Source organism: Muntiacus reevesi, chromosome 2 (assembly GCF_963930625.1).
Source record: "Muntiacus reevesi chromosome 2, mMunRee1.1, whole genome shotgun sequence".
NCBI classification, from domain to species: domain Eukaryota; kingdom Metazoa; phylum Chordata; class Mammalia; order Artiodactyla; family Cervidae; genus Muntiacus; species Muntiacus reevesi.
Genome location: NC_089250.1, coordinates 142,204,742 through 142,230,144, shown reverse-complemented (window position 1 = coordinate 142,230,144; position 25,403 = coordinate 142,204,742). Strand labels below are relative to the sequence as shown.

Below are 25,403 nucleotides of genomic sequence, written 5' to 3'. Positions count from 1 at the left end.
CGTCTGGGGCCCACATGAGGGGTTGCACGACTGGTTGGCACAGCGCCTGGCACGGCAGAGCCCTGGAGAATGAGCAGCACAGTGATTGCTCTGGAGGTCTGGAGGCGCAGGACCTCTGCCAGGTCAACAGGTGACCGCCCATGACTCTGCCCCGGGTGGACAGGCCAGGCCGCAGGCAACTCAGTGTCCCCATTTAGTCGTGGCCCAGGGCCAAGTACGGCAGCTGGGCTGCAGCTCCTCCTCTTCCTCCTCCTCCCTGCTCCTCCCCCTGCCTGGAGAGGCACAAAAGGCTGCTTGCAAGCAAATTCCCAGCCTAGTCCTAGGCAGAAATGACTGCATATGGTCGAGGACTCAGCAGGGTCATGGGTGCCTCTCCCCACCCCGGATGGAGACGAGCTCTCTCGGACACCAGGGGACGCCTGAAGCCTGAGTACGATGCAGTGGTGGTAGGCGCAGGTAAAGTGGGCTGGGCTGGAGTTGAGGGGCCAGAGGGCAGCCTGCTCAGAATCCTGGTCGGGGGTGGGGGGCATCCACACCCCTGCCTTCTCACTGCTTTAGCACAGGCTGGCCAGGATTTGGGGTGAGAGCAAGTGCTAGGGTGAAAACTCCACCCGTCTGCGAGCAGGTACCAGGATTCTGGAGCTGGCTCTGCCGTCGATGTGCTGTGTGGCCTGGAGCAGATTTTCGCCCTCCGTGGGCTTGAGTCTTCCCATCTAAAATGACCAGGGGTGGCTAAGTGAGCTCAGGAGTTTCCATGTATCTCCTGTGAAATTAGCTAGTTGCTGCCACATTCTTGGAAAGCAAATGGTAGATACGGCTTGCAAGGAAGGAGCCCTGGTACAACAGGCCTGTGAAATCCTGCCAGCCCAAGTGTTCTGGGCTTCCCTGGTGGCTCAGATGGTAAAGAATCTGCCTACAGTGCAGACCTAGATTTAATCCCTGGGTTGGGAAGATCCCCTGGAGAAGGAAATGGCAACCCACTCCAGTGTTCTTGCCTGGAGAATCCCATGGATAGAGGAACCTGGCAGGCTACAGTCCACGGGGTCACAAACAGTCACACAACTAACTAGTGTGAGCAGTTAACACAAGTGACCTGAGTTCTGGTCACCAGCACCTGACCACTGAGGCCATCCTGAGGACGCTACTCCATCAAGGGGAGTTAGGGAAAAATAGATACGAGTCCCAGAGGTCCTCCTGCCTATCTGCAGAAGTGAGCCCCAGGCTGCAGGGCACTGATTCCACCTTGAGCCTGTGAGGTACCAGGCCAGGACCAGGCTCCTTTTCTCGGGGCCTTCCACTCACAGGGAGCCTCAAATTCCACTTCTGACATTATTTCCAACTGGGCTTATACAGAAAGGGGATGACAGGCCTGGAAAGACCTGCTCATCACACGGCTTTAAAGCTGCATCCCTTTTTGGGCCTTTCTTCATTTTCATCCCTATGGAGAGCTGTCCTATGCTGGTAAGTGCTTACCAGTAACCTCTCCAGGGGAGAATGTATGCGTATATATCCATACATAAGTGTATTGTAAATACTGAAGTCAAAGAAGTGTAGCACAGTTTTGCAGATAAAATTACAATACTCTAAATTCTAATAGCCAGTCCACTCTTAGCAAGTGCTTGTGACTTTTGCGGAACTCAGTAACCAACCTACGGCTGCAGTTAGACAAATGAAAATAGTTCTGAAGGAAACATTGTTTGAAATTTTTATTTTCTTTAAAGAGCAGAAAGAAAGTGAAACAAAGATTTATGTCAGAACTTCTCTCCTCCTTCAGTTGGAATGATCTTGCTCAGTCAGATAATATTTTGCAAGCAGGAGAACAATTCCTCAATTGTTTGCTCTGTTTCACAATGTAACTGCTATGGACACAACTCTCAGTTAAGTTTAATTTGCATTATTAGCATTTTCTCCATCACTTTCTTAAGTCTAACAACCGAAAAAAAAAAAAAAAAAAAAAAAAACCAGGCCCTGGTGTGTAGTGTTCGTGGATTTCCATGGTATGAATACTTCCACTGCAGCCTTTTTCTAAGTTACCAACGTGATGTCTCTGAATGTGAATTTGAGAGAGAGCAGCAGCCAGGCATCATCAGGTAGCGTGGCCCCTGTATGTTTCCATGGGTGTAAATAACCGTGAAGGCATAGACAACAGGAAAATATAGTAAAACAATTAGGAAGTGACAAGCTTTGAGTGAGATTACCTTTGTTTTTAATATCATTATTTCATTGTAAGTTTATATAATTTTTATCAAGGGCTGTGTTTGACAAATATCTCACCAACTTCCAGGGCTGAGGGACTCCAGCTCCAGTGCCCACTGACTGGGCTCAGTAAATGGAAGTTCCTCCCCCTTTTCTGCCCTTGGAGACAACCCACCCCTGCTGTCTCTTGGCAGAAAGAGTTGATCCTAGGTCCCCAAGTACCTAGGTGAATGGCTCACAAGTGTGAGTCCCAGGTGTGAATTTTTCTTCAATGTTGCTTCTCTGATTGCCAAGCAAGGCAGGAAACCTGGTTTGAAGGCTCATCCAACCTGAGTGAGGAGCACAGCAGCATCTTCTGAGATGCAGATCATCTCTGCTCCCTGAAGTAACACCAGTAACATGGGCATCACCCTGACTCAATTATTTGACCAAATTTGCCTAAAGGATGACCCAAGGAGCTTGTTAAAATGCAGTTCAAGGGCTCCCTACCTGGTGATTAGGGTTCTGAGGGGATCATCACACCTAACCAGCTCTTGGAGTGAATCTGATGTGGCGCCTGCAGCCCACACATTCGGGAACCCACGTTCAGCACACCCCTCCCCCGCATCCCTCTGTGCCTACTGCCTAAGGAACCCTGCAGTCAGGCCTGGAGATTAGCTGAGCCCGCAGATTAAGACTCCTTCCAGGGGAAGAGAGAGGTCACCAGAAGCCGCAGGACAAAGTTTCAGCCACAGCTAGAGTGGGAGAGTGGTGGAGGGAGGAGGAACTTGGGCTATTGGATCCCTGCCCTTTGCCATTTGAGGTCTGTTTGTGTGTTTGCGGGCTTACATGTGATGACTGAACTGGACCCTGTTGTCTGGAAGCCTTTATTAGTTTTCCAGGATTTATGATCAGCACTGATTATGGGTCTGCTAAGGCACAAGTGCTTTAGGTATATTACTGGTTATCCTCCCTGCGACACTGCAAGCCCAGCAGGCCCTCTGTTTACACATGAAAAAGACGGCAGACACCAGGGTGAGCCCAGGACAGTCTGCCTTTAATCTGCTGTATGTGTTTGAGAGCATGACTTTTCAGACTTCATATTGCAATTCATTCATAATTCCCATCCATCATGCTTTTTTAACTTTCTTAAGAAAATTATCAAAAGCAGGTAAAAACAGTACTATATCAACCAGCATTTTTAAATGAAATATAATCAAATAGATCATGACATGCTTATCACATGATGATTCAATATTAGTTCATAAAACACGTGCTAGGCCTGTGGGTCTGAGACCACCTGCATCTGAATGACCAGGGAGCTTCTGTGAAGTCCATCCTAGTCCCTGCCCCCAACCCGCCCAGTAGATTCCGGGGAGGGCTCCAGGAATCGGTGATGACACGTTTTCAAGTGATCCTGAAGCTTCTCAGAGCTGGAGAGGCACTTGCTAGCCATGGACTTGCTGTGGGACATGGGACCCCAAACCAAGTTCAAGGCTTGCACCCCAGGGGCTGCCTGCCTAAAATTTTTGGAAAGAAACTTTATACCAGACAAATCTGCCCAATCATCTAGCACCCTGAAGCACACTCAGCAATTATAGCAAACGTTGAGGTTGTATATGTTGAGTTCATTTTGAGCTCTTCTGTCTCGGGAACACTGGAAACTGACCAAGATTCCCCTTCTGGAGCAGTTGTGCGACCTGCTTGGGCAAAGCAAGCCCTGCTTGGCAGCAGCTGTCCACATGAGCAGCACTCACCTGGATGACCAGGGACAACGGCATCAGAGCATGCCTCCCTCTCTTCCCCTAGGTCAACTCTGACACTCCCTCCGACAGTCATCTTCTCATCCTTCCTTGCTGGAAGCCCAGCAAGGCTTTGTGGGGTCGCTTTCATCTGATGCCTGTGGATTCCCCTTGTCCCCACTCCAGCATGAGCCATCGGCCAAGCCAAGGTGACAGGACTTTTTTCAATTCAGGGCAAGAACCAGGGTTTTTTGACTCCCCGAAGACCAGGTGTCTTACAGTATCAAGCTAGATGCTGTTCCAACATCCAGGTACAGGTGAGGGGGTCCCCCAAGTTCTGCTATCTCACCAGGATCATCATGGGCATGGGGACAGGGGTGGGTGGCCACACTCCTCAAGGAATGTATCTGCCCACTGACCACTGTCACTTTCCTCCCCTCTCCTCTGTCTCGTTGCAGGACACAACGGGCTGGTGGCTGTGAGTCCCTCCCCCTCCGCCCCACTTCACTGGCCCCTGGGTGTGTGGCTCCCAGCAGGAGTGTGAGGAAGCTGGCAGGATGAGGGTCGCTGGGGAGAAGCAAAGGCCGGCCGGTCCCCTCACCCTGGTGCTGACCAGTGACTGGCTCAAGTGGACAGCCACAGTCCTTAAAGACCATATAGGATTGCTCGCCTCTCCTTAATGCTCATAGGTTTCCCCCTTGACCTTTCAAAACCAAGGTGATAAACGGCTGGGAAAGTGTGTCACGGACATAACATGGGAGGCAGGTTGTAACCTTAGGGAGCAGGTAACTGGGGCTGGGGGCCCTGTGACCCCAGATGGTGGGCTGTCCTTGTATACAGAGACAGTGTTCCCCAGCTGGGTCTAGGCCAGGCACCGCCTTGGGGAACATGCAGCTGCACATGGTCCAAGGTGCACCCTGGAGACAGTGAGGGAGCCAATCCAGCAGAGGAGGCAGGGCCCTGCCCCGGCACAGTTGGCGTCTGGGTCCCAGGCTGACCGCAGGCCAGGGTGACCCTGAGGCTGTACTTAAACCAGAGTCCATGTACCCCTCAGAGGCCATAGTGTGTGATGGAGCAGCATCTGCTCTAGAATATGAGTGCAGGGGATTCAGCAGTGTGGAGAGCCAGGAGACCTGTGTTACGTCTTAATACTTTCCCCAGTATAGCAGTTTTATTCGAACATGTTACAGGGGACATTATTTAACTCAAGTGAAAGTGAAAGTCACCCATTCGTGTCCGACTCTTTGCAACCCCATGGACTATACACTCCATGGAATTCTCCAGGCCAGAATACTGGAGTGCGTAGCCTTTCCCTTCTCCAGGGGATTGTCCCAACCCTGGGATCAAACCCAGGCCTCCCACATTGTAGGTGGATTCTTTACCAGCTGAGCCACAAGGGAAGCCTAAGAATACTGGAGTGGGTAGACTATCCCTTCACCAGCTTATATTCCCGACCCAGGAATCAAACCAGGGTGTCCTGGATTGCAGGCAGATTCTTTACCAACTGAGCTATCAGAGAAGCCCCCTATTTAACTCAACTGATAGTGATTTAAAACACTGATTTTTATATTAATATGAACATGGGTTTGTCTCCCAGCTCAGCTACTTTCCACCTGTGATGGTTAAGGCCAGTCAGCTTATCTCTCTGACCCATGATAAAATGAGAATTAAAATGCCCACCCTCACTGAATTGAGGGGAAGGGAAATAGATGATGTGCCCTGAGGGCCCGGCTCAAGAAGCCTTGCACAAAAGGTGACCTTGGGGCATCCCAGGATGAGAGAATATAGGAAGAACTTACTCTAGGTCGTGCACTTCGCTGGATGATTTGGGGACAGCCTGAGAAAGTAGGGAGTTGGCCCTAGATCGGTTACTGTCGGTGAGGGGGGGCATCTCTAAACCGTGTCTGCAGGGAGGGGAGATTGGCGTGCAGAGAGCAGTCACCACGCACACATAACACCGTGCATCTTGGACAAGAGAGCCAGTGTTTGGGATCTTGAGGTGACCCACAGACCTTGTCTCGTCTTTGCTAAGACACAACTGTGAAGTGGCCCTGCTCTGTCACATGTATCGTGGTCTCAGACCACCTCTGTCTGCGGTCATTACTGTGGGACTGTTGACGTCTAATGGGAGAAACATGGCTCACCTCTGAGGCCGGGCCAGTTTCCGAATGTGACACGGAGGCTCCTCTTCCTCCTTTCTCGTGAGGGTGTGTCGGGAGCATAGATTCTCTGTACAGACCAGGTTCAGTTTCCATACCTCTCCTCATCAGTTCTGTGAACTGGAGCTGTTAGCCTCACTGAGCCTCACTTTCCTCCTCTGTGAAATGGGAGAATCACGGTGCCTACCTCTAAGGTGGATCGTATGAGACGATGCTTGCACAGCATCTGGCATAGTAGTCACCAAAGTCTACCTTCTGAGCTACACCATCCGTGTTATCACCTTGGTTGTGGTGATGGTGGGAGGGCCAGCATTTAAGGTCAGTAGATGCAGGACTAGTTTGGTTCAACAAATATTTATTGATTTTCCACCAAGTGCTAGAGAAAAATTAATACTCTCCCTTGAAACATTTGTTCCCCCAAATGACGCCCTATTATAATCATAGCTTCCTTGACTGAACACATCCCCGTGTGCCAGGGGGACCCCTGTTTAAGTTCCTTCTAGAAACCAGCTCAGAGAATTCTCACAGCAGCCCTGTGAAGCAGGAAAAGTGGCTGCTGCTATCATCGGCCCCATTTTTGCACAGGAGGAGATTGAGGCCAGTTGGATCAGGTACTGAGGTCGCCGCAGCAGGAAAAGAGGGGAGTGGAATGGTGTCCTCAGTGCTCACACGACACGCCCCCCGGGCTGCTTGCCGCCACCCCGCCCAGGAGATGGGCACGAGCTCACAGAGGCTCCAGGCCTTGCAGGAGGGAAGGTCACCTGGTGCTGGGAAGTGGAGGGGCGCGAGCAGTCATGTCAGGTCTCAGAGGACATCTGAGGAGATGGGCGTTTAAGGAAGGGTGGGGGAAGGGTGTCTCAGAAGAAGGGACAGCTTGAGTCAGCCCTGTGGTGAGGTCCCTGAGACTGCAGGTCGACCCCAGGAATAAAGGGAAGGCCTGTGTGCCTCGTCCCAGGCGGCATACCTGCAGAGATTTGGGGTGAACACGGCAGTCTTCGAGAGACGCCACGTGATCGGGGGTGCAGCTGTTACAGAGGAGATAATCCCAGGTGAGCCGAAGAGGTGGGTGAGGGACGTGGGGGTGACCACTGGTGATCACTGTGACTGTCTTCATCTAATTCATCTTCAGGGTTTAAGTTCTCCCGAGCGTCCTACCTCCTCAGCCTGCTACGACCGCAGATTTACTCCGAATTGGAGCTGAAGGTAAGAGTATGTGTGTGTATACATGTGTGTGTCCATCCACCTGCTCCGTGGTCTGGGGGCTGGGAAAGTGGGCAGCTGCTGCTCTTCCCTCCGAGGGTGTGTCTTCTCCCATGCTCTCCTTGATGCCTGCCCACAGATGGGCTTCGTCTGGCCCACCTGCTGTCTTAAAGATCGAGAAATTTCACACACAAATCAAGCGTCTCAAAGCCCATGTTCCTAGATGCCGCAGCAGCTGACGCCTTACACGAATGCCATCCTGGCTGTGCTTTGTCCATCACTCCCCGGGGCCCTGTCCAGCCCCCATAGGAGCCCTTGGGCCCCCGGGCACCTGTTTGCAAAGCTGCCTTAGGTCCTAGGCCCACCTCTTGCCCTCCTTAGACTTGAGAGCCAGTCACCATCCCCGAAGCTTGAGCAGGAAGTCAGACTTTCGGCTCTTCGGGCTCCTGAGCCATTGTAGGGCATCCTGGGAACTCCCAGTTTGCCCCTGTTGACTCCTCTTAGCCTTACCTTAGTCCGCAGTCTTGCCCCCGCCCTTTCAGTTTCCTTTTACCCCAGCTGCCTTTTTGACAAACACGGTCATGCGTTCCCGGAGCCACTTAGCTGCTGGGTGCCTCTGTCACCCACCACCCAGAGAGGGTCCTGGGTGCCATCTGTATATGATGCTGACAGCACTCCAGCACCAACTCTGCGCTGAGTTTGAGATTAATAAGACATTCAGCCATGGTCACCCATGAAAGAAATGATTCTTTGAGTCCCTGAGACAGCGAGCATACCTGTCACCAGCCAGGATCAGGTGAAATCCTGCCAAGGCCTGGGGAGGGGTCTCTGTTCCCAAACAAACCAGCCTACCACTGAAGGCAATTTTCAGACATGCTAGATATGCACAGTGGCAAGTGCATTGGTAGGAGCCCCCATTTTATGGGGGAACTCAGGGGGTTAAGCTCACACACAAGGAAACGACCAAGGAGCCAAATCTAGCCGACTCCTCCCCCTTGTTCTGAGCTCTGATGTGCCGCCGCCAAGGGCGTCTTGGTAGCCACCCTGCTCAGCCTCGTGCACTTTGCTGGTGGCCGTGGGTCAGGTCTCAGATGTGAGCTCTCAGGACCGACCTCTGTCCTGGGGAGAGCATAGGGCTGCCAATTCAGCCTCTAGAACCTAACTGTTCAGTTTTGAATCCCTGCTCTGCCATTAGCAGCTGTGTGACTTAGCCTTGAGGTGCCTTGTCTTCCGTATCGGTAAGATGGGGGTGTAATCTTACCATCCTCAGAAGGCTATTGTAGTAGGTGTTCGCTCATCATTAGCACAGTGCCCGGGACAGCCAGCTGGGGCTCCAATGCTTTGGCCACCTGATGTGAAAACTCGACTCACTGGAAAAGACCCTAATGCTGGGAAAGAGTGAGGGCAGGAGGAGAAGGGGGCGACAGGATGAGATGGTTGGATGGTACCATCGACTCAATGGACATGAGTTTGAGCAAACTCCAGGAGATAGTGAAGGACAGGGAAGCCTGGCGTGCTGAAGTCCATGGGGTCCCAAGGAGTCAGACATGACAGTCACTCTCTTTATGGGAGAAAGTCCTGGAATCAGAGAAATAAATGAATCATGTTCAACTACTTAGACCTAAAGCAAACTCTGGGTTCTTCTTGGATCCCTTTTGGGGGGTTTATTGATTCATTCATTCAGCAAATGTTTTTGAGCATCTGCCCTGTGCCAGGCCCTGGGAGAGACATGTGGACTGAAGGTGGTGAGGGAGGGTGGCGAGGCTGAGCTCTTAGTGACAGAACTTCAGGTGGAGGTAAGCACACTTGTAGAAAGGAAAATAAGGCAACACGACAGTGAGGGCCTGGAGGCCCAGCCTGGACCGGTGACCAGGAAAACCTCCCTTAGAGGTGGGGGGTGGACATTGGAGCTGACATTCAAATGCCAAGAAGTCACCAGCACTGTGGACATCTGAGGGGAGAGTATTCCAGTCCGAAGGAAGTGGGAGTGGACAGGCCTAAGGGAAAGGAAGGTCAAGTGGCTGGAGCAGAAGCACCAGGCAGAGGGGCAGCAGACAGTATGGGAGAGGGGCAGGGCCAGAGGAGCCTGGGCCTGTGGGCTGCGAGAAAGGGCCTGCGTTTTATCTGAGCACAGCAGGGAGACAGAGGATGTGCTGAATTGGGAAGTGAGGTGATAGGGTTCATGACTTTATGAAAGATCAGTCCTCCTGCTGGATGGCATGGATTGTGGTGGAAGTTGTTGCAGGGCGGCTCAGAAGGTGCCAGCTGACCTGAGGCAGGGCAGGGGGATGGGGAGATGTAGACAAGGTCTGGAGGCTGAGCTCTGAGACTTAGTGATGGATGGGAGGCCAAGGGTGAGAGACTCAGAGGAACTGGGGGTGCCTCCTGCATGGTAGAGAGTTCACTGTATCAAAAGGACTCAAGCTGGAAATTCCTCCAGTTCGTAATCAAAGAAATTCCCCATCTCAGCATTAGGAAGGATCCTGTGGCTCTCCCAGCCCCACCCCTTCCAACACTCAGACTCACCCCCACAATGCTCAGTCATGGAGATCCTGCAGTCTGGAACGCCCGTGGTTGGAGGAGACTTCTGCTGTAATATTGGAAAGGTCTCTTTGGGTTTCTGTGTGTTTTCCTAGCACTCCTGCTCACAGATCTCATTTCTGTCCTCTGGGCTGGTGCCCTGTCTGCAGCAGTGCATTTAGTCAATAGACTATGTATTGATCACATGGTGTCTAGATGCTGCAGATACAGCGCTGAGCAAAAGAGACTAGCCCCTGAGTTCAGAGAGCTCACATTCTACCTGGCTAGACAGAGGAAAACTAAGTATGTCATTGACCAGGTGGTGATAAGTGCTTTGGAGAAAAATAAAGCAGAGCCAAAGAGTTGGGGGGAACTGAGCATACTACTCAGGTAACATCTGAGCAAAGACCTCAAAGAGGTGGGAGCAGACCAAAGTGTATCTGGGGGAAGAAGTCTCTAGAGGCCAAATCTGTCAAGTTGCATACCTTAAATACATACAGCTCCTTGTATGTCAATCACGTGTCAAAAAAGTGGTTTAGGAAAAAAGTCTCTAGAGGGAACAGGAAGTTTTATTTGTAGTGGTAGCACAGGCCCCTTTAATCTCCACCTTCTTTGAAGAAGTAAATGTGCTCTTGGAAAGTTCTGTGTGCTAATCAAATATTTGTAAATCAAATATTTTAAATGCATCAAGGGAACTTCCATTTAAAGTGACCATGGAGTAAATGAGTCTGCAAAGTAAATAAAAGGGTTTTTTTAATGTGAATAATTTATCTACCTTGTAAGTATGGATTTTCACATAACTGTGGCTTTATTGTGTCTTTCTCAGTTTTAATTATTTCTGAAATGGGAGCATTTAAAGACTACTGCTGAGAGCCAGGACTTTGGAGTCACAGGGATGTGGTTTGAAACCTGGATTTGCCTCCCTGTGTGACCTTGAACACATAATTTCACTTCTCTGAGCCTCTGCTATTGCATTTGTACAGTGAAGATGATATACTAACAGAGCCATTGTGATGTAACCATTGTAAGCCCTAGTACAGTCCCTGGCACTGGGTAATGTGGCATAGCATGGCGGGGTAGGTATGTGTGGTGTTGCATGGTGTGGTATGGTCTGCCAGAGTGTGCCTGGGCAAGAGAGCTTTTTATATGCTTATATCAAAGATAGGAACCAGGACCACATCCCTTGGGAAACTACATATATATGTTCGTGCTAAGTCACTTCAGTCAAGTCCACCTCTCTGTTACCCCATGGACTGTAGCCCTCCAGGCTCCTTGGTACATGGGATCCTCCAGGCAAGAATACTGGAATATATTGCCATTCCCTTCTCCAGGGGATCTTCCTGACCCAGGGATTGAACCCACGTCTCTTATGTCTCCTGCATTGGCAGGTGGGTTCTTTACCACTGGCGCCACCTGGGAATGCCCTGGGTACCTGCATACAGGTACCTAAATATACACAGGTCAGTTCAGTTCAGTTCAGTCGCTCAGTCGAGTCGGACTCTTTGTGAACCCATGGACCACAGCATGCCAGGCCTCCCTGTCCATCACCAACTCCCAGAGTCTACTCAAACTCATCTCCATCGAGTTGGTGATACCATCCAACCATCTCATCCTCTGCCATCCCCTTCTCCTCCTGCCGTCAATCTTCCCAGCATCAGGGTCTTTTCAAATGAGTCAGCTGTTCGCATCAGGTGGCCAAAGTACTGGAGCTTCAGCTTCAACATCAGTCCTTCCAATGAACACTCAGGACTGATCTCCTTTAGGATGGACTGGTTGGATCTCCTTGCAGTCCAAGGGCCTCTCAAGAGTCTTCTCCAACACCACAGTTCAAAAGCATCAATTCTTCAGCACTCAGCTTTCTTTATAGTCCAACTCTCACATCCATACATGACTACTGGAAAAACCATAGCCTTGACGAGACAGAATTTTGTGGGCAAGGTAATATCTCTACTTTTTAATATGCTGTCTAGGTTCGTCATAACTTTCCTTCCAAGGAGTAAGTGTCTTTTAATTTCATGGTTGCAATCACCATCTGCAGTGATTTTGGAGCCCAAAAAAATACAGGTCACCCAAGCACAATTAGAGAAGGGTCATGGGCAGATCCCTTCAAATGCTTACCTGTACTGTCTGTATTCTGCAGAAACATGGGCTGAGGCTTCATCTTCGAAACCCCTACTCCTTCACCCCCATGCTGGAAGAGGGCGCAGGGGGCAAGGTGCCCCGGTCTCTTCTGCTGGGCACAGACATGGCGGAAAATCAGAAGCAGATCGCCCAGTTCTCAAGGAAGGATGCCCAGGTAGGGAAAGTTACCACTGATAGATATTCTCCTCCATCTCAGCCTGGAGGCTGCTCTTTTTTCTTTTTAAACATTATTTCCTGAGAGATGGGCTCTTTTTTAATTTTTTTTTTTTTTATTTGACTGCCCCAGGTCTTATGGTTGCAGTATGTAGGATATTTAGTTGCAGCATGTGAAAACTAGATCCCTGACCAGGGATTGAACCTGGGCCCCCTGCATTGGAAGTGCAGAATCTTAGCCACTGGACCCCCAGCGAAGTCCTTTGGAGGCCACTGTTGAAAGGAAATGGGCCTGGTTGGAATTCTCCTAGGGCAGGTTGTCCAAGGCCACAGGGGTGTGGACAGGCCACCCCATCTGCCCTACGAGGGCTCCAGTCTGTGCCAGCCTTTGATCTTGGGCACTGCAAAGAGAAGGGGTGGAGAACAGTGGCTAAGACCAGTGGACACGGGAGACCCTCAAACCCGTTTGTGTTCAGCATGAAGCCACTGTTCAAGTTTCCAAAGGGGATCCACTGATATGTCCTTATACCTCTCCTTCTTTCAGACAGAATTCCAAGTGGTTATCCATATTAAAGCACGTGAAGGTCAAAAAGAAAAAAGGGCGAATCAGAGACAGTTAAGGATAGAACAAACTGGATCAGGAATTTAGGATAAGAGAGTTACAATAAATATTCATCTATTTTGGCATCATTCCCTGGCAGCCCAAGGCAAGAATGTATCCGTGATGACGAGCAGGTCTGATGCAGAAGGCACAGTTTTTCCCTTGGGACTGCACTGCGAGGAGTTTGTTGGGTAGCTTTGTCTAGATGAGTCATTAAATGTAATGGGTCTGGTGTGATTGGTTTTACAGACAGAAAAAGATTCTCTGAGTGGCCATTTATTGTACCAAGCCTAGATACAAGTTGACGGCATAGCATTAACTCATATCTTGGTGGAGACATTTTTCTAAGAAGAACCTGAGTTAAACAATCCATGCGGGATGACTTTTGTTGTTTTAATCTACTATCGGGTAAAACCAAGAAAACCACGGATCCAGCCTCTCTCTTTAACCAGTGGTTTCCTAACCTGGTGGACAATCAGGTCACTTGGGGAGCTTTGCTTTTTTTTTTCTTTTTAAGTGCTTTTCACATGATCCTTTTGTACAGTTGCACTCTGTAGATTGCACTCCCTACACTCTCTCCTCCAAGTCCTACCCATCTCAGATGCACTGGAGAGGATTCAGGACAAGACTGGGTCCCTGGGCTACAGGACAGTGGCCATAGCCATGGCTGGTGACCACAGGAATAGGAGGCAGAGGCCACATCTCAGTGTGGAAAGTCAGGAGCAGAATTCTGGTTTTGTCTTTGCACGTTGTCACATTGAAGACCTGTTGCAGAGAAAGCTGTTTTACCTTCATTTTAATCAAGAGTCTCCAGTGCAATTCAACACAGAGCTTTTCTTAATGTAACAGGTTTTAGAATTCCATGAGTATATCCAAGAGTTCTAGAACCAAAAATTAAAAGCTCTGGGCTAAGAAGTAAGATAGGGCCTCAGGTGGCATAGATGTCCATCCCTGCTCCTGTCACCCATCCAGGGAAGAGGGGTCATAACCAGGCTGTCATATGCATTCTGTTGTAGGAGATTGTGGGGCGAAGGGAGGCAGGGTTCTGTTCCTGCTGATGATGAAAGGATGTGGGGGGTGGGGTTTGCAGACCAGGAAGGAACAGTCAACATGCTGGGGTACAGAGCATGAGATCTTACTTCTACCAGTAAGGTATAGAAAGACAGAACAGAGAGAAGAAACTTTTAAGTGGTCTTTGGTTTATCACAGAGACCATGTCCTAGGGTATTTGAGTTTTCCATGGCTGACAACTGGCCAGCCTTAGACCTTGTTCCTGCCACCCCCTGGTGACCTCCTCCTATTACTATGCAGGCTCTCTCTCACCTCCCCTAGTGCTGACAGCAGTGCACAGACCTAGAACTGGGAGTAACTCTGCACAGCCAAGAGGAGTCATGCTTGGCAGAGCATGGGGCCTGAGGAATCATCAAGGCTTGGCTGGGGGGCAGCAGGCCAGGTGGCCTGGAGGGCAGATCATGGGGACAGGGTTCTGTAGAATTCTAGGCAGTGGGACCTTGACTCAGAGCCCTGTTCCAGGCCTTTCCCAAATATGAGGCATTCATGGATCGCTTGGCATTGGCCATTGACCCTCTGCTGGACTCAGCCCCGGTGGACCTGGAGGCCTTCCAGCGGGGTTCCCTGCTACAAAGGCTCAAGTCGCTGTCTACCCTCAAGCCCCTGTGGCAGGCAGGTAAGTCCAAGGGCGGGTATCAGCGCATGATGAATGCCTTCATGTGGCTGAGCCCAAATTTATCCATGATTGGACATAAGCCTGAACCTCTGAGGCAGCCTGCCAACTGCTGTCAATTAACAGGGGCTGCCTAGAGCGCTGTAAGTGAGACAGTCTTATCTTAGGCTGGCATGCTCTAAAAAGGGAGCCTGAACCAAAGGCTTACGTTCAAGTAGTTCATTTTGAAGGGGGATCCTAGGGAAAGGAGGAGGAATGGGAAAGAGGGAGAGTCAGTACCAGGGTGCGTTACTGAACTGGCCACCACTGTGAGTGATAACGTCCTGCCTGGACCTTCTGAGGAATCTTAGGGAATGCATGTGACAACGTGCCCAGGAGAAGAAAGGGGAAACATTTACCCACTGGGTTCTGTTCCCCAGCATTCAGAGGTTGCCCCCATGGGTATTAACTCCCACATGAGGCACTAACTTCTGGGTTGTGCATCCATGGGTGCCAAGCGAGTCCCATGGGTATTCTGTCATGGTGTCAGAGAGGCCCCAGGGAAGAAATGAAGAAGAAGCGCATCTATCTTACAGGCCTGAGGTGAGATGCGGTCAGGTTGCACTGCGTGCAGCTGGCCGGAGCCTGCATATAACTCATCACCATAGCCATCGCTAGGGTAGGCTGAGAGAGATGGGGCCAAGAGAGTTTGAAGAGATGCCCCCATACAAGAAGGATGCTAGATGATTGGACTCAGCAGGAAAATATCTGTAGTGAATTAGTGATGTCTGCCGTGAGTATGAGAAGGGAAGTTTCACCAAGCCTGCTGTTATTTTCTACCACTCCTCTAGGGTACAAAGTGTACCCAAACTGTGGTGCTGGAGAAGACTCTTGAGAGTCCCTTGAACAGCAAGGAGATCAAAGCAGTCAATCCTAAAGGAAATCAACCCTGAATATTCATTAGAAGGACTGATGCTGAAGCTAAAGCTCCAGTACTTTGGCCACCTGATGTGAAGAGCCAACTCACTGGAAAAGACCCTGATGCTGAGAAAGATTGAAGGCAGGAGGAGAAGGGAATGACAGAGGATGAGATGGTTGGATAACATGACTTTTGGATAACATGACAGTTGGATAACTGACTCAACGGACATGAGTTTGAGCAGACTCTGGGAGATAGTGAAGGACAGGGAAGCCTGGTGTGCTGCAGTTCATGGGGTCACAAAGGGTTGGATATGACTGATCAATTGAACAACAAACAACAAGGATACAAAGACCAGACTGTCTATATTTTACAAAAATACTGAGCCAGTTAGCTGTGGTCACAAAGTTGCCACATAACAAACTACAACATTCCAGTGGCATGTAAAAATAAACCCTTATTTCTCGTGTGTCTGCATGGTTTAGCTGGTCCCAACTGGGCTGAGCTGGTCTGATCTGGTCTCATGCATGCATCTGTGGCTGGGGCAGCCCTGCTCCAGGTGCCTCTCATCCTCTTCTTGGAAAATGCAGGCTCGTCCAGGCATGACCTTCTTATATCAATGACAAAAGTGCAGACGGCAAACCCCGAGATGCAGGCCAGTTTCAAGCCCCTGATTGCATCAATTTGGCAAACACTCCAATGGCCAAGCAAATCATGTGAGCCCAGAATCAGGAAGTAAGGCAGGTCCACTCAGCTAGGGTGGGAGGCAGTGCAGTCACAGGGCAAAGTGTGTGGACACGGGGAGGGTGAAGGAGCCAAGCTAGTAGAATCTATCACAAATGTCAAGAGCAGACATTGCCTCCCACATCACCAGTCCAAGGAACCTCATGCAATAAACATGCATCAAGCATTCGCATAGTAAACATTTATTGAGCAACCGCTATGTGCCAGACAGCAAGCTCGGCACTGGGGCAAAATACCTAGAGTTCATGACCTCTACCTTCAAGGTTCTAGTGCCCAGTTACTCTCTGCACTAGTTTAAATCAGTGTCAGAGAAATGGGTTAGCCAAACCACTGCCTCCCAGGGTACAGCCTTAGAGAATTCAAAGAGAGTAAGATACAAATTTAAAATGGCCCCAAAATAATTCTAACAGTTAAAATGTATTAAGTGCCTATAGATTTAGAAATGCTTTACCTACCTCATTTAATCCTCACAATAGCTTTTAAGGGTAGAAAATATGACTCCCATTTTATAGATAAAGAAACAGGTGCAGAGCCATTAGGATCAAAGTGCTCCCTTCTTGCCTGTCTCGGTTTACATTTTATGAATCTCTTCTTTCAGGTTGCATCCTGGGAACCCAGCTGCCCCAGTATTACCAGGTCCTCACAGCTCCAGCCGCCAAGGTGAGTGGTGCCCCAGCCTCAGGCTGGACCTCACCATGATGGGGCCTCTGCTCCCCAGGTAAGCCCTTCTCCCTGCCACTCTGCTTTCCCAGGTGCTGGATCAGTGGTTTGAGTCTGAGCCTCTAAAAGCCACTCTAGCAACGGATGCAGTGATTGGAGCCATGACAAATCCCTACATTCCAGGAAGTGGGTGAGTGTGGAAGGTGAGGTGGGGCAGTGGGAGGGGCGCAGATACCCCGCAAGAGCGAAAACTATCACTCATTGAACTCACCCGATGAACCAGGCAGGCGCCAACTGCTTCACACAGGATTCATTTAACCCTCAAGGCAACACTGGAGAGCTGTGGTTCAGAGAAGGGATGTATCCTTCCCAAAGTCACCCAGCTAGTAAGGGCAGAGCTGATTTCCAGCCCGACTTGTCTGACTCCCGCACCGCCGCCAAGTCTTCCTTCTTAGCCACTGCTCCCCACTGCTGCAGTAGAGGAGCCTCAGTCCTGTCTCCTGCTGTGATGTCTCAACATGAGTATCTTCTCTGTCCTGTCTCCTGCTGTGATGTCTCAACATGAGTATCTTCTCTATCTATCTATGCATCATCTATCCATCTACCTATCTATCTATCCTCTCTCCCCTTCCCACGAAGCCCCGTTGCCTGCCCCTCTCCCGCAGGCCCTTTCCCTGGGTTCCAGGATGCGTGCACACACACAAACACACCTTCACATGGATGGGACGCTGCCTTTCCCTTTGTGAGTGGGAGGTGTGCTGACAGCCTCATCCGAGAGGGGGCAGTCAGACACAGTGAAGTGTGCAGTTGTGGTATGACTGAATGAGCCCTGTAGGAGCAGGAATGGAGGGTGTGTGTGTGTGTGTGTGTGTGTGTGTGTGTGTGTGTGTGTGTGTGTGTGTGTGTGTGTGTGTAGGGATAGAGGATGCTGCCAAGTCTTGGGCCATTTCCAGGGCACCAGAAGATGCAGCTAGAAACTGTCAATGTGGCTTATCTCTCCAGGGATAAGAGTATCCCTCGGAAGTCGTTTTTCAACACACACTAAGACAGCCCCAAATTTCCCAGGGCCATGAAAAAGGCGGGGGTGCGTTGGCAAGTGCTTGCAACACCTTGACCAAGATCAACCAGCCAATTAGGATTTTCTAGCTGGGGCCTCCGGGTCCTTTTCTCTGTGGGTGTCCAGGAGGCTTTGCCACTGCCCAGTTTGTGAAATGGGCCTTTAAGACATTTTTTTTTCCTGTTAATTCTTTCAGTAAATATGGATGGAGCAGTTGCCTGTACTAGGTGCTGAAGACACCATAGTGAATGGAGCTGAAATCCCCATGGGAGAGGCAGATATAGAATGTGGAGTGAAGAATTATTTACTGTGGGCATTGTGATGGGAAAATGAGGCAGGGAGGCAATGTGGTCCAGGCTCAGAGAAGCCCCCATGAGGAAGAGATAATTCATCTGAAACTCTAGGGACAGGAGGAATTAGCCAAACAAAAGAAGAGGGAGGAAGGGGGTTCTAGATTCCAGAACAGCATGTGCAGATGTAGAACTGCAAGTGAATTATGTGGTCCATTCAAGGCACTGAGAGAGAAAGAATATTTGCACCTAGAATTCTGTGGAGATTAAACCCCATCTCCAGCCACTGATTCTGATTATCTGTCTTCAGGTATGTGCTACTCCATCATGTAATGGGAAATCTGGAGGGGATTCGAGGGGCCTGGGGCTACGTCCAGGGTGGCATGGGTGCCCTCTCTGATGCCATCGCAAGCTCAGCCACCGCTCACGGAGTCAGCATCTTCACCGAAAAGGTGAACAGCCTCTTGACACCCACCCCGATTTTTTGGCAAGGATCTTAGAATAGAACACAGTCTCAGATTCAGAGGGTCCTTAGTTTACTGATGGACAAGGCTGGGTTTGGGCTCTGCACTCTGTCACTGGCTGAGCAGCTATGACCCAGGCCTGTCCCCTTTTGAATTTGCACTACTATCGCACATTTGGGGTGAGCCTTTGCATTGGGGAGTGGGCTGACGCCTCACCAGGATCTGCAGGAAATCGGCAGGGAATGAGAAGGCTGTGAGTGCCTAGGAGCAGCACAAACAGTGGAAATCCCCCAAGAGCCAACCCTTGTTTCCCTCCCCGGGGGCCCTGGGGGCTCCTGCCGGTGGCCCTAGACGGTGGCTAAGGTGCAGGTGAGCAGTGGCGGGCGCGTTCAAGGAGTCGTGCTGCAAGACGGCTCGGAGGTGAGAAGCAAAGTGGTGCTGTCCAACGCGTCGCCGCAGATCACCTTCCTGAAGTTGACACCACAGGTGAGGCTGGGGAGGAGGTGAGGCGTCTCCCAGCACAGGCAGGGCTGGGGGTTGGAACCTGGGGGCTTCAGGGGGCTGCATCAGGGTGGGAGATGTGAATGCCAAGTCTCCCCACACTTGGGGAAGCCTGTCCTTCTCCACCTACTTAATAGGCAGGTAGCAACAAGCCTCACAGGTGAGGGAAAGGTCCAGGGAGGCGAGGTGACCAAGCCCAGGCAGTTGGCAATTGGCAGAGCCACAGCTAGAACCCGTCTGATTTTCAACCCAGAATTGTTTCTACAGCTTTCCTGCTGTTCTGATTTTTCCCCTCTAACCAGCTCTGATTCCACTGTTTATGTCAATAACCCATCATCACATGAATGTTGCATAACAACCACACAACTGCTGGGCATATCACAAGAGTTATGGATTAGTACATGGAGCAGGAGGAATCAGTTGATATTGACTGAGTTCAGCTGATCTGGGCTCATCCACACATCTTCCAGCAGCTGAGGGGCACTCGAGGGCCCTGCTGACGGCTGTGGCTAGTCCAGGGGTCTCAGTCAGAGTGTCTGGGATGACTCAGCTCTGCTCCATGTGTTTCTTATCCCCCAGCGCAATAGTCCAGACATGTCCTCAGGGTCTGGAGCACAGCAAAATGGAGCAAACTCAATCACGCAAGTGCTTCTCTTTGCTTCCTATTTGCTAACATTAGCCTTGTCTCATGCCCAAGCTCAAGAGTCACAGTGAGAGGGCAATAGAAAGGGGTGTCCGTATAGGAAGGGGTGGGGACTTGGAATAGCTTTTGCAATTGACCACATGTGCCCTGTCCCCCAAAGATGTGCTAATATGTGTATGAGCATGGAGCTCCCAATGATGCGGAGTTTATTCTTGGGGACAAGGCATCATTTTTCTGAGTGATTCCACTAATAAAATTCAGCAAGCACCAGTTTTAAAAGCATCTTAAGACAATTTTGAGATCATCAAGACTTCCAAGAGCTTAGAGGCCAGACGAGAAAGAGGCTGCAACTCTTGGGCCACATCCATAGCAGGAGCTGGTCTGGGCCGCTTACCGCCAGCACGCTGGCAAAGTACACAGGCAGAAGTGGTTAATACTGAGTGGGAGGAGTCCAGGAGGGCCTCACAGAGGAGGTGTTTTGGCTAACTCTGAGGGAGGGGGAGGATCTCCTGCAGCAGAGGTTGAGGGACCAGTCTGAGTAAAGTAGGAAGGCAGCCCCCTTGGGGCTTCAGCAACCCCTAGGGTGGAACCTTCTCTTATCAGGAGTGGCTTCCTGAGGAGTTTGTGGCTAGAATCGCCCAACTGGACACCCAGTCGCCTGTTACCAAGATCAATGGTAAGAGGCACAGCGGACTGCAGAACTGTCTTTTCTGAGATTTTCTGAGTGAGAAATTTCCGTGTCTGGGAAAGACTGACCTGTCTCTATTCCTGCCCCCCAGCCTGCCCCCTGTTTGAAGGTGAAACACTTTTTCATGCTTCTTGTTTCCAGCCCACCAGGTCGGGGAGCAGGTGCTGGGCAGAGAAGGAGGGCCCTGGAGGGGCTGAGGACCCAGGCCGCTGGGCCCTGACCCTCCCTTTTGGTCTCTCAGTGGCTGTGAACAGGCTGCCTGACTTCCTGGCAGCCCCTAACACTCCCAGGGGCCAGCCATTGCCCCATCACCAGTGCTCCATCCACCTGAACTGTGAGGACACCCTCCTTGTCCACCGGGCCTTTGAAGACGCCCTGGATGGCCTGCCTTCCGAGAGGTGGGGGACCTGGAGACGCTTGAGCCCCTGGTTAGAGCGCAGGGTGTGTGTGTGGGTGGGGAGCAGGGCCCACTGCACATTCACCTCCCTGGGCCGGCTGGGATCCGAGAGCCTGGAGCCTGGAGGTCTGGCTGAGTCAGGGACCTGGGGATGAGAGAGCTCCCCATGGGTGGTCTGGACTGTCCTGCTGGTCACGAAGCCCGTGCAGGCAAACACCACCATAGCCTTACGGAGATGATCCATCCGGCCCCAGCATCCCCAACTCAGGTCTTCATTTTGTCGCATCATCTCAAGATGGCTCCATGGCCCTTCCCTCAGGCAGGCGTTGCTCTTCAGGCCCTGCCCTCTCTCCTCCCCTGTCGTACACAGACCTTTGATTGAGCTCTGCATCCCTTCCTCACTGGACCCCACCCTGGCCCCCCCTGGCTGCCACGTCATCTCCCTCTTCACTCAGTACACACCCTACACGCTGGCTGGAGGCAAGGCCTGGGATGAGCAGCAGAGAAATGCTTATGCAGACAGAGGTAAGGAGAGCTAGACCTTCAGGTCTCCATAGTGACAGCTGGCTGAGTGGTCTGAATGGACCCCTCTCCCCCTGATGGCCCCACTCCGGATTAACACCTGCATGGCCTGTGCCAAGGAGAGAGGAATACCCAAGGAAACCAAAATCAACACAGCCCTGCTGGGGCCAGGCTGTGGGCCAGGAAAGCCAGAAAGACATAGTTCTTGCCCTCAGGTTGCTCACGGCCCAATGGGGGAGAATAATAAACCAATCTTACAATCAACAGACTGTGAACCAAAGGAGGAGCCACAAGCAGAGTGACAGGAAAGCTTTCCAGAGAAAGGGACATTTGAGCTGGGTTTTAAAGGGTGAATAGGAGTTCACCAGGCAGCAAAGGGCATTCCAAGCAAAAGAAATAACTTCAGTGAATCAATGAGGTGAAGAAATTTTTGCATATTCAAGGAGAGACAGAGTTTAGAGTTGGAGTATAAAGGTGGGAAAGAGTGGGAGGCTGGAAAAATCTGAGACCCACAGGCCTTCATAAAGAATTGTTTATTTGCTGGTGGACTATGTTGTTTGTTTTGTTGCTGTTGTTTTGCTTATTGAGGTATAATTTGCATATAAAAATATTCATTTTAAATGTAGAGTTTAACGAATTTAGTAAACTTGCAAAATTGTGTAATCATAAGCCTCTTCTTTTTCATAACGCTGTCTCATTTCCCTGTGTTTGGCACCCAGTGTTTGATTGTATCGAGGCCTACGCACCTGGCTTCAAGGGCTCCGTGGTGGGCAGAGACATCCTCACACCCCCTGACTTGGAGAGAGTCTTTGGGCTTCCTGGGGGGGTGAGTTCATATAGGATGGGAGGTTTTCATCACACTCTCCCTTCATTCTCTTTGCACCTCCACTCCCTGACATGCCCACTTGGTTTTATCTTGGCCCTCCACACCCAGCCTTAGGCAGGAAGGGAGGACAGGGGCAGAAACCACAGCGGACAGAGAACAGAGACACGGTCAGTTGTAGGCAGTGGGGGAGGAGAGAGGAGACATAGACGGGAGAGGCAGCGCCCACTGGGCAAGTCACCAGAACTGTGGGATTTCTGCCCGGACGTCCATGTCAGCATCCCCCATCTGCCTTTCTCCAGAGGGACCTCCCCTCCCCCAGGCAGCTTGATCTCACACTTCTCTTCAATTTATCAACGACTCACTCACTGAGCCTGGAGGCAGGGAGTGGGTAGGACACCAGGGCCAGAACAACAGTGACTAGCTGCGATTGGCTATTGAGTACTTAGACGTGGCCAGGCCAACGTGAGATGTGTTTCAATATAAAATGCACCCCAGATGGCAAAGACCAAAAAAATGCAGTAAGGCTCATCAATAATTTTAATATCGACCACATGTTGAAATGATATTTTGGTTAAATTAAACATATTATTTAATTGGGTTAAATTAAATATATTATTAACATTAATTTCACCAGTTTCTTTTTAAATGTTCATGTGGCTAATGGAAAATCTAAAACTATATGTGTAGCTCCAATTATATTTTCACTGGACAGCATAGGCTGGATAGAGAGTGAGGGAGGCCAGGCAGTGGAGACGGAAGGGAAAGGGTTGAGGTGGAAGGCTTGGGGCAGGTGGATTGAGATATCTTGATAAATGCATGTGTAGAGACAGGGGTGGAGGGAAGGTAAAGGGTCCACCTGGAGGCCGAGGGGGGGAGGTGATGCCATCCATCTGTTGAGGAGGAAACTCCAAGGAAGAGAAAAAGCTCAGCTGGGGACACACTGAAGGGGCAGGCGATGGTGACCTCCACCATGATTTCCAGCAGATGTTGGTCTTCTTGTCAGACCTACCCCTCGGGTGTGATCTTCCCCTTCCCCCACACCCCTCCCTCCTCGGCTGGTCTGACCCAGGCCACTGGAGTAGAACCACACTCGGGTCCCAGCACCCTTGTCTGCCACTCACTGTGACCTTGGACCCTGGGGCCCGGGCTCAGATGAGTGTCTTGGCCAAAGAAAAACACATTAGCAGTCAAAATAAATCAAATTCCTCTACTTTTCAAACAGAGTGAGGGGGATTTATAGTCCACAACACAATCTTTAAAATCTCCCTTTTCTCTCCCATTCAGTTTCCTCACCCTCTGAATGCACCCAGCCCTTCTTCCTTCTTGAAAAATACCTCTAGAAAAATTCACCCCCAGCCCTGGGACATGTGCCTGTTCCCTCTCTTCCTCTTCTCATTCTGCATCACGAGAGCCCAAAAACATCCTGGAAGGAGAAGAACCTTCCTTGGAGAACAGGGGAGGGGAAGGCGGTGGAGACTGTAACACTCCTATGTTAACGACTATGGCCTGCCTCTGCAGAACATTTTCCACTGCGCCATGAGCCTGGACCAGCTGTACTTTGCACGTCCTGTGCCCCTGCACTCCGGCTACCGCAGCCCCCTCCGCGGCCTGTATCTCTGTGGCAGCGGGGCCCATCCTGGTGAGTGAGTCTCGGTCCCACTACCCTGGGTGGGTGGCGAGGGCTGGTCAGACATCAGAAGCTTGCAGACGAGGGAAAGGTGAACAAGGCAGGAGATGAGAGGGAGGGGAGCAGGGAACTCCCAGGAGAACAAGCCCTCCCCTGCATTGAGAATTCTCCAGCCAGAATTCTCAGGTTTGCTCACCTCTTCTTTGTGAGGCCTGGGGACACGTCCTAGTGGAGGCATCTCTCCAGTTCCCACTGGGGGTTGTGAGGGACCCATGTGTCTAAATTCTGCGTCCATATTTGAGACCAGTAAGGATCAGCACAGTCCAGTTTCTCAATTTTAAAATTCTTCCCTGCTCCCATCCCAGGCCTAACTGACCCCATGGAGGCTCATCTCATATGGGTGCTTCCTCTGAGCTACGTGGGCCTCGGTCTCCCAGACAGGCCTGTACTGCCAGGTCTTCCCCTCAACCCCTGGTCCCACGTTCTAGTTTTGTGCGCTGGGAGTCTTGCCATCTGGCCCATCAGCTCTCAGGCTGGGAAGGGCAAAGGGGGACACTTGCTTGGACCAGGCACTGGCCCTTCCTGCATGGGTTCAGGAAGCCTGGAGGGGTGTCCAGGATCTGTCCTGATAATCGTCCCAGGTGGTTCTGTTACCCATGCCCAGCACCACCCTTTAGTCTTCCCTGTTCTGCTTTGTGGCTGGTGCCTTGGCAATCCCATGGGGGGATAGAAGGGTGGGAGGGGGTGAGCACAGCTTTGGCTCATGGGAGGCTCCCTTCCAGGAGGAGGTGTCATGGGAGCCGCTGGACGCAATGCAGCCCACGTGGTCTTCAGGGACCTCAGGAGCATGTGACCTCGAACTAACTCTGACCCAGGAAGATGAATTCACCCTTGAGATGTCAGTTTCCCAGGATATGGCCTGAGGCAAGCAAGTCCTCAAGGCCCAAGCCACTGTTCTTGAAGAAACATACAAGTCACACGGGGTCCTGGTTAACCTCTCATCCAAGGCTTCATGAATAAACTGGTTTTGCTTTATATAGATAGTTTGCATTTTTTTCTGTGTATTAGTGGAATAGGTAATGTGTAATAACCACATGGGGTAGACTTGTCTGGGATACTCAGTAATCTCACAGCATCAGCTCCAAACAATCCATGTGACCAACAAGCACCCTCTTCTCACTGCCAGGCCCCCACTGCCAGCTGATCAGAGGACTGCCCTGGGGAGGCCCAGTCTACTGCCGTCACACTTCTGGCAAACTGTGTAAGAAGGGACCCAATTCCCCACTGCCCCACAGTTACCCACGGGGCCACTGCCTGGAGCAATGTGTGGCCTCTCCAGCCATCAAAACCTCCAGAATTGGGCAAAGAGCAGGTGGGGTGAGTGCAAAGTGGGTGCAACTGAGGGTCATCTGGGGGCCCACACTCCCAGTCTAGAGACTCAGCTTCTCACTTGCCATGCCTGTCACATTACTGAAATCTTTCCTTACGAACTTGCGTTATTCTAAAGTGTGTTGGGTTGTCACTCTTGGTCTGAAAGAGTCCCACAGATGTCCCCATTGTAACACACCTCTCCCAGCCAGCCCCTTCCATCCTAACAACCAAGGCCATGGTGCAGAGGCCCCAGAGCAGAGCAGGTGGAAGTTTCCCCGGGGCCTCTCCTCCCACCATGAAATTTATACAGAGTAACATAGATCTGCCTTATTACCATGA

The 25,403-nt window shown here is 50.9% G+C and overlaps 1 protein-coding gene across 1 annotated transcript; it reads left to right on the top strand.

Moving 5' to 3' along the window:
* The first annotated feature begins 261 nt into the window (after nt 1-261).
* Nucleotides 262-24,744, top strand: PYROXD2 (pyridine nucleotide-disulphide oxidoreductase domain 2). The gene is made up of 16 exons (XM_065923056.1): nt 262-456; nt 4,376-4,395; nt 7,032-7,125; nt 7,206-7,279; nt 11,937-12,092; nt 14,226-14,379; nt 16,617-16,678; nt 16,771-16,868; nt 18,336-18,477; nt 18,841-18,975; nt 20,237-20,309; nt 20,563-20,719; nt 21,089-21,243; nt 21,960-22,066; nt 23,585-23,705; nt 24,476-24,744. Exons 1-16 carry the CDS (start codon nt 330-332, stop codon nt 24,544-24,546), a joined length of 1,746 nt encoding a protein of 581 aa, XP_065779128.1. The 5' UTR covers nt 262-329; the 3' UTR covers nt 24,547-24,744.
* The last annotated feature ends 659 nt before the right edge of the window (nt 24,745-25,403 follow it).